The sequence below is a fragment of the Perca fluviatilis genome, chromosome 1 (genome assembly GCF_010015445.1).
Source record: "Perca fluviatilis chromosome 1, GENO_Pfluv_1.0, whole genome shotgun sequence".
NCBI classification, from domain to species: domain Eukaryota; kingdom Metazoa; phylum Chordata; class Actinopteri; order Perciformes; family Percidae; genus Perca; species Perca fluviatilis.
Genome location: NC_053112.1, coordinates 27088748 through 27103674, shown reverse-complemented (window position 1 = coordinate 27103674; position 14927 = coordinate 27088748). Strand labels below are relative to the sequence as shown.

The following is a 14927-nucleotide window of genomic DNA, read 5'->3' as shown; positions in this document are numbered from 1 at the left end:
AACGGCTTTCTTGTGGGTCTTGCTTTTATTTGAGAATTCACAGGCTGGATCTAAAGACAAGGTTAGTGGTTACATAGTATGATCAGTAGCCAACTAAGTCACCAAGATGGAGGCCAGAGGCCGATGAAATTACCAGGTGCTGCGTTCTCAGGTATTTACGGATACGTCATACTGTCGTTGCATGTATCCACTTGGCAGGGTTACATCCAGGGCAGGAAAACATTTTCTTTAACTGACTGAACGTCTGTCACTGTTGGAGGAATCTGTATTCTCAGAACTGGTCTTTCCTTTGATTTCTCAGAACTGTTTATGGTTTATGAACCAGTATCTCCATCTAGTGTCTGTAACAGTGCACTGCATGTAGGACACAAAGCTGTAAGGACTAGATTTCTGGCCATTATTTCCAACGAATGTTCCAGTAACCTAAATCCTGAACACTACAATGTTTCCAACAGAGAGAATCCTTTGAATGTTTTGTGAAATAGGGCATTGAAATAAATAACCACAGGACAAAACATAGAGCTTTTCATTTTTATAAGACTTATAAAAAAAGAAAAAACATAACACAATAACCAAGGCATGTCATACATTGTGTTTTTTCTTTGTTTCTCTGAGGAGTATTTACAAACAGGCTTATTTACAGATAGCAATAACTCAGAAATGGAAAAAGCTACATATGGCCTAGAACAAACAACCAGTTAGCATAATGATAATACATTTGTTATGTACAATGTAACTGGCAAGGCTAGAGCAAGAAAGAACAAATATTCTGCAAAAGGTTTAAATAACTTCAAGTATCTGTCTTGAGGTTTCATGGAGGTTTTAGTCTGAGGGACGCAGATTTTCAGCAACACAAAGAGTTAAAAAGCAAAAATATGGTCGAGCTGCGTGTAGTGTGGCTGGAAAAGGACAGAAGGAGCTCTAGCCGTTGGAAAAGACAAACGTGACAAACGTGGCGACAGAACGATCACTTCTCTGATAAATGCCCACTTTTTAAGAAACTTTAACACAACCAAGGGAAATCTCCTCTCCACATATAAAGTGATATCCAGCTTATTGGCCTATAGCACCTTTTCTACTGCTTTCAATAACGAATGTGCAACAGGCAGAAAAACAACAACAACAACAACAACAACAACCAACAGCAAATGGGAACAGGAGGAAAAATTGTAGATGTTGACATATTGAGTTAATACAGGTTTCCAAACAGTTTTCATGTTTCTGGACTGAACATCTTAGGTATCCGAAAGTAACTTCACAACATTCTGAGGCCATTTAATTATCTCTCTCATGAAACCCACACTCTGGAGTTTGTCAGAATATCCTCTCCATACATCGTAATATTGTATTCCACTCAAAATAAAAATAATAAAAAAAAACTTCATAAGAACTGCAAAAGTCATTAATCACCTAGTACCTTACACGTAAATGATGGTCCAAATATAATGAAACCATTGTCAGAATTGCACAGTCAGCTGTATGAAGAGGAGAACTAGCTTGAATGAGGAAAGATCTGGTTATCCTTCTAGGGTTGTAGTAGTTAGGCCTACTCTAATTATAAAGCCGCTATTAAAAGTGTGGCCCAAGCATAGGCCATTTGTCCTATTAACGTCTCCAAGTGCATAAAACACTAATGCTACTTCACGACGTTCATATAACAACACTGTAGGGCAAGACTGCCTCCCTTGTTTACATTTCAGTTTAGTGTATCTGATTTGAAAGGAGAGAAAAAAATGTCCATCTACAACACAACACAGGCTGCCTGCCACCAGTGTAATGGTCTCTGTAGTCCCTCAAGGCAAGTCTCAAACAGCACCTGTCCAAGTGCACCGCCTTTGACAAACCCTCAAACCAGGAACACCATGAAGAGTGTCATGTTTTAAGACCTTAAAGTAGAGCAGCAAAAACGTTTATTCAGATTTCTGTTCTTGTATGGCTCGAAATAAAAATGCCATCAGGTGTCAAATAGGAAGCAATGTCAAAAACAAACCCAGCTACCAGAAGAGTGAAATTTAGGACCGTCCTCTCGGCAGGCAGCGCGGGACCATTTGAGAATCTGCTCTGACTAGCTGAACCGCACCACGCCAGACATCCCCCCCCCCCACCTTTCAAGCCCCTTCCTTCAGCAGACAGTGAGGGGCAGGGGATCACTTTCGCGCCGCTGGTTTTTCTTCAGCAGCTGAATGCGATTGTGGCAGTAGAACTTGATGGCTCGCCAGTCGCGGTGGTTGCTGACCAGCAGGGGGCACTGCTGCAGGCAGCGCTCACAGTCCGCCTTTGCGGGGACTCGAAGCTCAGTGATGTTTTGGGTCAAGTGCTCCTCGACTGCTGCACGCTCCGCCTCTGACCAGGGACGCTTCAGGACGCCTCGCTTTCCTACAAGACCGGAGAGATGAATGGAGATGCTGAGTTTTAACAGCTTCTCTCATTAGTGTAGTGAAACCTCCAATAGACCCAATAGATAGTCACGAGTTTAAACTCCGAAAATGTTCCATACATGCTTCATGGTTTCAGTTGGCACTCAGCCCTCAAGTCAGAAAGCTGACTGTCTATAATATCTATATTAGAACGATGGGTGGCAATTTTTTCTTGATGATTTATATGAAAGATGTCTTTAGAGAGAGAGAGAGAGAGAGAGAGAGAGATATATATATAAAATAGTTGATCTAAAACATTTTTTTTTTTTTTTTTTTTTTTTTAAAAGGAGCTCATAACGACAGTCTGCTTGTTTATTGCTAATATATATATATATATAAATAAATAAATAATAATAGTTGATCTAAAACATTTTTTTTTTTTTTTTTTTTTTTAAAAGGAGCTCATAACGACAGTCTGCTTGTTTATTGCTAAGGCCACAAGGCTGGCGAGGCGTATTTCAAGTGAATGCAACATCTGTGTTGTTTTTCAGACAACGGCAGCTATAGACTGTTGTTGGAATCCTCTCCAGTGAAATACAGACACACTTCTACACGGTTTAGCTGTCAGCATTTTAACCGTGTTTACTCCAGCTGCTAGCTAACGGTAGGCTAACGTTACCTGCTGTCGAGTGTAGTGTTACCGTAACTAGCGTCCCATGCGGCGATGTTTCGGTTCCCTCTAACGTCCGTTTTCGGAGCATCAGAGAGAAGCGCAGGCATTTAAGTGGCACCTAAATAAGGCACCGAAATCCGCGTTGCTATTCAGTCCGGTAGATAACGGTCGTTAAGGCACCGGTGCCGTATTAGGACCGGGTCTCGGATACCCCCTCCCAAAATAAAAAATATTCGGACCTAAACAATTTACATAGATGACATTTTCCCATTCAAAACGGCGATTTTCGCCAAAAAGCTTGCAGGTATGTTGTTTATTAATAATTTGTATCTTCCAGGATATCAAACTTATGGCAGTGACATTTGCATGTCAGTCGACATCACCCAACAGGTAGCGGGATGGAACAGGGAGAACTTTTGGAATTCGGAACTTGTATACATTATTTAGTTTCTGTGTTCTCAGCAGTGTGCATTTCTTGCTATTTGACCAGTGAACTTTGCCTGCTGGGATAAACATGTCCCCTAGTACACTTTATGCTTCACCTTTGAATACTGACTAAGGGCCTGATAAAGCAAAACGCTTTAACTGCCCAATGTTGTGAATGTTGTTTCTCCTGTTTCTCCTTGGATGCACGCACACATACACACACACACACACTGTATTCTTACCTTTCTCCTTTGCTTTATGTCACTTTTTTTCCACATTATAACTTATTAATACATTTGTTTGTTTTTCATTGTCTCTATCTTGCTTTTTATTTTACCTGCACACTTTTATTTATTTATCTTCCTCTGTTTTGTTAAACTGTGCGATTACATTTGAATACTTGAAAGCCAAACAAACCTGATTTGGGCTGACCCGAACCTCTCTTGCGGTTTGTGGGTGAAAGTGGAGGAGGTGGAGGGGGCTGCTGGGAGTTCTTGAGCTTCTTGGGTCGTCCCACCCGCCCGTTGTTCTTGCCCTTCCTGACATACAGAAGGGTAGGTGTTGGATTCGGAGCGGGAGCAGGGGGGGACGCCTCAGGCTTCTCCTTCACCTGCTCCCCTTCAGACTCTCCCTCTGAGAAGGAGTCTGCAGAGTTTCCTGACATAACTGGAAAAAGGAGGCAAAAAAAGTAGAGGAAAGAATGAGCAGAACATATTAGTCCAATCTGTTACTACTCTCCATGTCCAAACACCTCCTATTCTCAGACAAACAATACTTTTCCAGCCAGGGGATGTTTGACACCATAAAGAGAGGGATGATACAGCTCGTCTTGGACAACAGAGAAAGACACCAGTCCCATTCATTCAGACATCTTACCATCCAGCTCCAGGCAGATGTGGTTCAGGCTCATTCCTCTGAACAGCACTCCATCTCTCTCTCCACAAAGCACCACTCTGCCCACTCTGCCCATCAGGCCTGGGTCTTGGCCAATTCCGGCACAGTTCTGTGTAACATGGTATTCCCTCTCCAGGAAGTGCTCCAGCCTCTCCACAGCACTACCTCCAGGCTGCCCGGGCTCCTCTCCTTCTCCCAGTAGCAGCAGCTGGGTGAGTATAGCTACCTGCCGGCGAACCCTGGTCTGGGTCAGGGCACGGGGATTGCGGGTACCGCTTGAGCGGGCCAGGCTACGGAGGAGGTCAGTACCACGCAGTGGTGTAGCGGGGGAGTGGTATGGCCTGGCGAAGACATACGGGTTTGTGGGGTCAACTCCCACATCCTGCCGTGTCTGCAGGAGGAGCTCCAGGCAGGGCTCGCAGTGAGGGGGGAGGATGAGGGGCTGGACTCGTCCACGTTTACCCTGGACCCCTACTCTAGGGAGGTGAGGAAGCACCAGGCGCTCAAAGGGGGACAGGGAGGCCTCCAGCGGAGTGAGCGCTGGAGGGGCACCAGGTGGGACAGGAACGGGGCACTGGGGAGTGATGCGAGCGCGATACTCGCTGATGGACAGCTTGGAGACCTCACACTCACGTCGTCGGTTGTACAGGATGAGGAGAGCCAGGCTGGAGTGGCAGAGAAGGCGCCAGGCCTCGGCTGACTGTAGCTGCCGAGACAGGGACAGGAAGGCAGAATGCTGCAGCCGACGGAGGTACAGCACCAGGGAGGACAAGGACGAGAGGAGGGGCAGCAAGTGGTGACGCCCCAAACCACTGAAAAAAAGAGAGATGATGAGCAATTAGTTCATTTATTTCTTTCAATAGTATTAGTTCCAATTAACTTACGACAAGGTGATGGTAGTTTGTTACAGTATCCTACAATCTAACTGTTTCAATTTCTTTATGTACCAGCTATGATGTTACAACAGAGCCCAGCAGGTATTAGGGCTGAACTTTGAGAGGACTTGTGGGCATAATTGCAAAATTCGTTGTTTGTTTTAGGTGTGCAGTGCCTGTTGGGAACGGGCAGCTTGCTTGGTTCCCATTGCTTGGTCTTTTGCGCATTTTAAAAATGTAACAGTCACTGGTTCCAGCATTTGATACTCAATAGTGAACTAAATATCTTTGTTGGTTGGACAAAACAACAAAGATATTGTTTGGACAAAACATTTTTATAGACAAAATTATTTGATTGAATTTGTTTTGGATTAATGAACAATAAAAATAGTTGTTAGTTGCAGCCCTACTCTCAAATGTGCTCACAAGACCTCAAGTTACCTCAGCAAGTCCTTTTCCTTATCCTCTGTCCCACTTTCATCTTCCACCTCCATCACTCCATTCTCATTCTCATCCTCCTCTTCCTCTTCTTCCTCATCCTCCTCATCTTCCTCTTCTTTTGGTGGCTCCATCTCTTTGGCCAACCTGCTGCTGAATTGCTGAGGGCACACCACCTCAACATCCTCCTCCTCTTTGGGCATCTTTACCTCCACGACCTCCACATCGTCTTCATCTTCGTTCTCCTCGTCCTCTCCCTCCTCCTCCTGTCTTTCTGTCTTTAGCCTCATTACTGCCATCCTGGACTGTGTCACAACCACAGGGGGCGGGCTTCTCTTTAGGACAGACACCGGCATTGCGTTCTGTCCTCGTGGAGGAGTCAGCACAGGTGGGCTGGAGTTTTTTCCAGAGGAGGCAGGGGATTGGTCAGCTGCTGTGAGAGTGGGCGGAGGCATGGAGAGGTCCTGGATGCCAATCTGTGGAAGATCTGAACTGTGGCTCTGTCCCGCAGTTTGTGATGACTTTGAGTGCTGCGGAGTGGGTGTGTGAGCTGTGGTAGGGTTTGTGTTCTGTGCGTGCAGACGGGGCATCTGTGTGTAGCGCTCCACCAGGGCCGAGCAGACCTCTGGTTGGTGGGCATGGTGCTTATCCAAGTGGCGACCCAGGGAGCGGAAGTGGCGTCCACAGTGCTCACAGGTTTGGCGCATGGCGTCTATGGACACTCCTCCTTTGGGCACCTTTATGTTGACATTGCCTTTGGTGTTGGAGCCCAGCGGAGCCGGAGCTTTGAACACTGGCTTAGCTGAAGAGGAGGAGGACGAGCAGGGAGGGGAGGACGAGCAGGGAGGGGAGGACTGTGCTGGGGGGTGGGATGAAGGAAGCGCTCTGTTGTAATGAGGAATGCTGGTGGGGGGGACCGGCAGCGGCCGTCCAGGTGGGGTCCGATGGGGGGTCTTTTTCTTTGATGGAGTGCTACGCCGTTTCTTGCGCCGGCGTTGTGCCCGCCCGCGGGGGCTAGCGTTGTCTTCATCTCCAGCATCTGAGTCACTGGCGTCAGAGTGGGAGATGGGGGAGGAGGAGGGGGAGAGGGACCAAGAGGGGGTGACATACTCCTGCTGCTGCTGGGCTGTCACAGAGAGAGGCTCATCCTCCTGGAAGTGACAGACAGTGACAGGGTGGGGGGGAAAAAAAGAACATGTCACCTGTTGTCGAGAGAAGTTTTTCGCTTTTTTAAAACTTTTTCAAACCTGCATTTCCTTCCCTTGTTTTCTTGCATTCAATGTTTATTTTAGCAAAGCATTTATAACAAGTATGTAAATAAATATTGTAAGACCTTAAGGCTCAATATCTGGGGAGAAAATCCTAAACAACAGTGGTCCCTGACTCTGCTTAACCACTGTGATCTAACTACCCACCAAGTCACAACCGTTCCCCAAAGATGTCACCACCATGTTACAGATTGCAGTGCAGTTTGCATGTCGGTACTGACATTACTGCACGGATGCGTTAAACTTTTACCAGTCTAATCAGATGCACAGTCAGTGGAGTCTTCACATTTCAAAGCAATAAGCAAAAGGTAAACATCTGCACACAAGTGAACCAGACTATTTAGTGTGTGACAGGAGGCGGACACACAGCAGACAGCACAATGAACATTAAGCAACAGGTTAATAATAATAATAATAATAATAATAATAATAATAATTAATTACATTTATATAGCACTTTATCATAGACACTCAAAGCGCATACATTACTTATGCTGTTTTACTTTAAAAGGGTTAAACTTGATGATGTATAGCATCAGTAATACACATAATAAAACAATTATCCAGAGCAGGGGGAGGAAGACTTGATGATCAGGATTATGTTGAGTCCAACATCACATCAGTGTTGTCCACCAATACATACAGGTGGCATCCTGCAGGCACAGCAGTGCATCACAACTGCATCTACATTTGCTCACTAATATTCTGGGAGTTTTTTACTGCATAGATGTTAGGCAACACTTCCAAAGTGTTCCACAACCTCTTTAATACCACTATTTTTGACAGTGCGACAATCACAGATTTCAGATTCTAGTGAAGATCTCAAAGTTTCCAAAGAAACTAATATTTTATAATATTTGGGATATTGTCTTAAACATTAAATAAATTCGATTTCAGGGGGAGCAGAAACAACAACAATGACATTATTATCACCTTTTTAAGTTAATATGGTGAACTAGTTAGCAAACAGTTGCCTGTTTATACATCCAGCAGGTACAAAGCAACAAAATATCATTCATTTGGAGTCATGTTTCTAGCCACCTGATGAATGCCTAGATTGTATAGTTGTAACTTCTTAAAATTGAAAAATAAATAAATTGATATTTTGACAGTTTAAGGGAAAAGTGGGTGTTTTTCCCGTACCTTTTTGATATTGTTGTTATTCTCCGTGTCAGAGTTACACTCGTGTTGCGCTGGAGACACAGTACCACGAAAACCCTGTGGGACACAAAGCAGTTAGATTAGAACAGCCAGCACACGGCTCGTTAATGTCTGCCATCACAATCAGCCTCAGCTGTCACTCAGAGAGCAGGAGGACACCCCTCCACAGTTGGTCATAAGCACAGAGGTTGATTAGGACTCCAAATCTCCCACTAACAACAAGAAGAAGAAGAAGTGAAAAGACTCACACTGTCAACTTCTCACAAGCAATACACATTAATCAGGCTGCAATACTAGGTACAGAACAATCAATCAGCCAATAATAGAAACCTTTAAAAAAAAAAAAGCTTTTTTGAACTTTATCTCAGCCAAATATGGCTTTGAGCAACCGTGGTCCCACTTACCTCTGATGTCAATTTCAAAATTTTGTCAATTTAATTTCCTTAAATGGATTCTGGTATAATTATTTAGTTGAGTAAATTGATCCAATCTAATGAGATCCATTAAAAGGAACAGATGTCATGCGATAACCATGGTTACTGTTGCTAAAGCACTATAGGTAGGGAGAGAACTGGAGCTCAACCATCACCATGGTAACCCCGTGCCTTGTGCCCCCGTGTGTGTGTGTGTGTGTGTGTGTGTGTGTGTGTGTGTGTGTGTGTGTGTGTGTGTGTGTGTGTGTGTGTGTGTGTGTGTTGACCAAGTAGTGAAGGACGGACAGACGAAGAAAAAGGAAGAGTGAGATAATTACCTGCTGACATGGCAGGTTTTGGATTAGAAATTTTAAAAGTTTAGATTTAACCTCATAATAACAGTATAACATAATAATATATATTAATAAAGGGGGAGAATAGCAAGAGGCGGGGGTAAATATGGGGATTAATGGCCTCAAAGGTGGTCACAAGTGTAATACCAGAAGCATATGTGTGTGTGTGTAGTGTATGAAATGTGTCTTCAAAGGTACTGACCAAGTTCTCTCCCCACTCTGTCAGGCTGTAGTCCACAGTGATCTCCTCCCCCTTGGTAATGTCTCGGATGGCGATAACAACCAGCCGCACCTGGCTGCCACAGTGGACCTCGCGGATGCGGCAGTTAGGGGAGGGGGGGAATGAGCTGGCTGTTGGGGCCGGAGCAGAGGCCATCGGGGCAGCCGGAGCTGTGGACGCAGGGGTCAGAGACGGGGCCTGAGCTGAAGTCGTCGTGGCTGGGGCAGGAGCAGGGAGCGGGGTTGGGGTTTGGCAGGAAGCGGCAGGAGCTGGAGCTGGGGTAGATGCAGAGCAGGAGCTGGTCTTGGATCCGGTGGAGACTTTGTCATGAGCCTGCACTGATGGACCACTGGGAAGTGAAGGAGGTGGGGGGGTTGAAAGTTAAATTTACTATCGTCATCAGACAATATGTGCTGTTGGTCTATTTTATATTCTGTTCTAATGCTCTTTTCTTTCTTTTGTTTTTTGGTTGAACTGGAAAGACATGCTGTGTATCTGTTATGGTTTTTTAACAATTAGTTGATTGACAAAAAAAATGTATCAACAACATTTTTCACAATTGTTTGTCCTAAAATAAAAAACCTACAGGGTTGGCGAGTCCTGAGGACCGGGATTCAGAAGTGCTGCTCTCAGACAAAGTTGTCCTCGAGTGCTGAGTTAGGATCAGCAGCCATTCAGTCTTTTCTAAATCTAAGAGCAAGAAGTCGCCCTTCAGACAGACCTTCAGGAACTATTTAACCATTGTATAGCCTGCATACACATTGATATCTTTACAAAATGTTGAACATAAAATGTGAACAGCAAAGAAATAAAATATATATATATATATATATATATAAAAAATATATATATATTTTTGAGAAATTATATATATATATATATATATATATAATTTCTCAAAAATATATATATATTTTATATTCTTTTATTCAAAGAAATTATATATATATATATATATATATATATATATATATATATATATATATATATATTTATTATTTCTTTGAATAAAAGAATATAATATATATATATATATATATTTTATAACTCACAGAAACGCACAAAAGTACACTCACCAGTTGTGAGGAGCGGAGTCTGTGTTGAAGAAAGGCCCATCCAGCATGGGCCGTTTATTCTCTGCTGCTTCTCTACGATCACCTGAGAGGACAGCAACAGTCAGTATAAAAAGGATTACATACAAGTATGCAGGGACACACACACACACAAAGGTCATCACCTCATCTCCTCGAGCACACACACACACACACACACACACACACACACACACACACACACACACACACACACACACACACACACACACACACACACACACACACACACACACACACACACACACACACACACACGTGCACATCGCAGCACATACGTAGGCAAGCACACACACATACACACAAAAGTAGGTCACACTCACTTGCACACGCTCCACCCCCATACCAATCACACAAACAGATGTACTCACACACACACACACACACACACACACACACACACACACACACACACACACACACACAACACACAGTGAATATGGCATGCAAATATAATACACACAAACACACACCTGGGCTGAAGCTGTGTTCAGGCATGCTCTCTTCCTCAGTGTGTGTAACAAAGACTTTCACGGGTGTCCCTTTCCTTTTCCTTCCACAGCCGCGCCTGCAGAGAATACACACACAGACACACACAATTATCATTTAATTATTCAACCTACTGGCCAATAACCTGATGGCCACCCAATGGATCAATACAAACTAGGGCTGTGCAATTAATCGAATTTTGATTACAAATTTGATTTTGGCTCCTAACGATTAAAAAAACAATGTAACCGAGAAAAACAATTATTTAGCATAATACATTTTGCAAATAAACTCTTATTTTGTCTTGTGTTCTGAATGGGAATTTAAAAAGTTGGGGAAAAGTATTAAGGGAAATTTCACAGTTTAAGGTGTTTTCACTGTAACTTAATTCTACTTGTTTTCTACCTTATTGATACCCATCATGTGAATGGAAGCATTCAGTTGCATAAAAGCCACCACCACTGGTCCCCATCTAAATGATTTTTACAAAGTACTTTTTGAAAGTGTTCAAATGTGTTCGACCTCACCAGACCACAGACTGCATGGGCTGTAGCTGCTGCAGTAGTGGGCCAATCACACGTCGGATTATTTTGAAGAACGCTTGCGGTGATTGTGTCATTCTAGATCTGGGCACAAAAAGGATCAGTTTTGATGCTACTTGGTACTGGGTTATTTCGGTCAATTGATTGATTGATTGATTGCTTGATTACTTGATTGATTTCTGGATCTAGATGATAAAACAGTAATCCAAAGGATGACATGTTAAAGTAAAATACTTAATTCCATCACGGTCTTGGTGTTACACACAGGAAACAATAGACAAGAAGCAGACAAACTCAGACTAAAAAGACATACAGCATTAGGAGGGATACCTTAAAAAGGTATTAAGTATCAATACCCAGCCCTACACAGCAACTGGACAATGATTATTTAAAATGTTTTTAACTGTGTATGACTGGAGATTGAAGTGTGAAATCTAGCGCATGGTTTTAGATTTAGGTGATCTGCACTGACTGAACAGGAGGAAATTACTTCCAAGCCCAGCAAAAGAGATTTTTGGACATACTATTTTTTAAACTTTGCCATCTTTCCTCACCACACACCAGCTTAATGAAAAGGTACACTTGAATGTTTATACATGTCAATGTGCATTTTTAATTTAGAGGCCAAAAACACCTTCCAGTAATTAGAAGCGACCTCTCTCGTATTTCAACTTATCCACATTCATTTTACTGAGCTGTCAAATATTTGTAAAATATGGTCACAATCTCCCCTTCTGTTCCTGAGTTATGGTGTTGAATAATGGCCAGAAAAGCATTTTTGCATAACATTATGATGTCACAGTGGAGTTGACCTTTGACCTTCTGTTCTTCTCAAGAAGCTTTGCCTTCTACCAAGCCGCCACTGTAAATAAGAATTTGTTCTTAATGGCTTGCCTACTTAAGTAAAGATTAAATTAAATAAATGGATATAAAATATCATCACTTCATCATTGTATTAGACATTTGTGTGTAAGGTTATAATTACTGTAGGAATTCTCAAGTTAAGGCCAAAAACACATTTTGTGAGGTCACAGTGACCTTGACCTTTGACCACTGAAATGTAATTAGTAAATCCTTGAGTCTCAGTAGACATTTGTGCCAAATGTGAATACATTCCCTCAAGGCGTTCCTGAGATATCGTGTTACCAAAAATGGGACAGACGGACGTACGGACAACCCGAAAACACAATGCCTTCTGGCCACGGCTATCGCCGGCGCGGAGGCATAATAAAACATCCTCACACAAACTGTATGAAAAAAATAAATAAATAAAACAGCCACTATCATTTAATGGGGCTGGATATGATTTTATTTTTAGTAGTGCTGATAAGATAACTGAGTTTCGGCACCAAAACAATACCTTTTTTAAATCCGTACCTAGAGGAATATAAACACATCCCTTTCTACAAACCAAATTTCTCAAATGTTAAAATATTATCGAACAGCCATTCGAGAACTTTGCCTATATGAATTGCAGCCTGAAATTGGTAGAGTTGTGATGTAAATCAGAAACCCTCCGATCAAAGAATAAGTAAAAAAGAATACAGAACACACAAGACATTTAATACCAACTTTCGGTAAATCTCAACAACCGAAGAATCGGAAAATGAACTGGTCAGCCTGTTTCTTTAAATTAAAACATTTCTTTAATTTAGTGTGGGTTGTGTGTTTGTAAAATAAAATATAAATCCCACTGGTCAAATTGACTTTTAATTTGACAATGTTTGTAATGCATCATGGTTGAAAATAACATCCAATTAAAAAAGGGACAAAAAAGTAAAAATACTTTGCCACACACTATCAACTTTTCAAAATTAACTGTTTTCGCACTGTTAAGGTTTCGGAATTTTTTTTGCTTAATGTGATGATTACGTAAGCAGTAAATTCTGAATAATGACCACACCAACTAGAGTAAGATTCTGTGATGTAGTTAGCGTTTATAGTGGAGTGCTCTGACCCCTGGATCACCACAAAGGAGTGTGCCATTACCCCAGAGAGCTCAAACGCAGCCACCTGTGTGAGCCCAGAATGGCCACGCGAGATTATCTTCTTCAGACTAAATCCATGCCAAAACCGCCACGCTCAGAAAAGCCAAACTGATCCCGCCTCTGCCGGTTCTGGGCTTGTTCTGCTACCACAGATCTCAATATTGGCCATTTTTTACTTGCATGACATTGGAGGCTTTTAAAACTAGGCCAAAGAAAGATCGTGCTTTGGATTTTGAGGTGTTCATTACTCTGTGTGTGTGTGTGTGTGTGTGTGTGTGTGTGTGTGTGTGTGTGTGTGTGTGTGTGTGTGTGTGTGTGTGTGTGTGCATGCAGACAAAAAAAAAGAGAAAAAAAAAATAACAGAGGAGAGGAAGAAAGGCAAGAAGAAACACGGGATATGAAAGAAAAAAGTGAAGCAGCCATGAACAGACAGCGGGAGAAATAAAAGAAAAGGGAGCAAAAGGGAAAAAAGACAGACAGAAAGAGAACAGAGAGAGGAAGCAAAGAAATCAACCAGAGCCACTGTCTTTGTATTGATCCACTCTCATCTGGACTCGTGATACTTTGCGCGCATGTCTGTCTGTGTGTGTTTAAGTTTAAGTGAGTGCACAAGAAGAGTGTGCGGCTGCATTTGTGCTGACATATGTAGAGATTTTTTTTTTCCTTCCATTTCCTCCGCACCAACCACACAAATCTTGCCTTCGAAAATATAATCAAAAATCAAACATGATAATATCAATAAATTATGAGAAAGCTTAAGCATTTTAATTACACGATCAAGCATTAGAAAAGATCTGTTTTTGAACATATCACAGTGCTGGTACTGACAACACAAAAAGGACAAAAAAAATAAATAAAATGTGCTTCTCTTTAGAATCAGTGCTGCGTAACATGAGTTACTGTATTGCTCCAATGGATGTTACAACTTCCTCAATTAACTGAAGGGTTTCCTCCATACTACTGCGCTAAATTGTGGTATTTCACTTATCACAGCACTGTCAACGTCACATTATAATATTAATAATGGGTACAACCGTCATGATTATATAACATCCTCTGTGGTAACCAACATCCCTCAACATTACACACTTACTATGTCAAACCACACTGCTGCGTTTGATGAGTCTATCACATTTTTATAAGGCAAAATTAGCTTAGTTTTAGATCTGTATACTCAAAGGTAAGGCTTGGCAATACGGCTGAAATCGATTTAATGATATTAATATGAATACTTTACCTATATTGAAATATAATCAAGTTGAGGTTGAGTGTGAAAATGTGTGTGCGTGTTAATGTTTAATCTTGGAAATTGTAGCTCGGCAAAATGTATTTAACTCAACGTCCACCTACTAACCACAACTCACTTACAAACCATCTCCAAGACACCTGAGTAAACTCCACGGTCCATGATTAAGGCCATGGGTTGAAGTAGAAAGATCCGGTAAAAACCAGTAAACTTTGATCCATGATTCATTTGTCGAATCAAGCTTGTGTCCATGGACAGGGCACGGAACTACAGTATCTATCACTTTTGTAAATTATTTCAGACTAAACTCATCACACATAATATTTAATTATTGCCCAGACCTACCCAAAAGCCAATAGAAAAATAACATTACAGTCAGTTTGAGAACAAAGCTTCAACAGTTGTCCACACCGACATACATGCTCACACAGACAGGGTTAGCTAACAGTCCTGAGCTACACTTGATCCCAAC

The 14927-nt window shown here is 42.2% G+C and overlaps 1 protein-coding gene across 5 annotated transcripts in view; it reads right to left on the bottom strand.

Moving 5' to 3' along the window:
- Window positions 1–517: 517 nt before the first annotated feature.
- Window positions 518–14927, bottom strand: part of si:dkey-117m1.4 (serine/arginine repetitive matrix protein 1) — an 18784-nt gene continuing 4374 nt past the window's right edge. For 4 of the 5 annotated variants that reach the window (XM_039803332.1, XM_039803349.1, XM_039803324.1 and 1 more), the window contains exons 2-9: window positions 10664–10758; window positions 10155–10236; window positions 9061–9427; window positions 8075–8149; window positions 5667–6814; window positions 4333–5162; window positions 3874–4122; window positions 518–2376 (exon numbers count right to left, since the gene is read on the bottom strand). In XM_039803332.1, the coding sequence (XP_039659266.1) occupies window positions 2123–2376; window positions 3874–4122; window positions 4333–5162; window positions 5667–6814; window positions 8075–8149; window positions 9061–9427; window positions 10155–10236; window positions 10664–10758 (3100 nt within the window). In that variant the 3' untranslated portion in view covers window positions 518–2122. Of the gene's footprint in view, window positions 2377–3873; window positions 4123–4332; window positions 5163–5666; window positions 6815–8074; window positions 8150–9060; window positions 9428–10154; window positions 10237–10663; window positions 10759–11206; window positions 12823–14927 lie in introns of those variants that run through there. The other variant, XM_039803342.1, reaches the window with a different exon arrangement.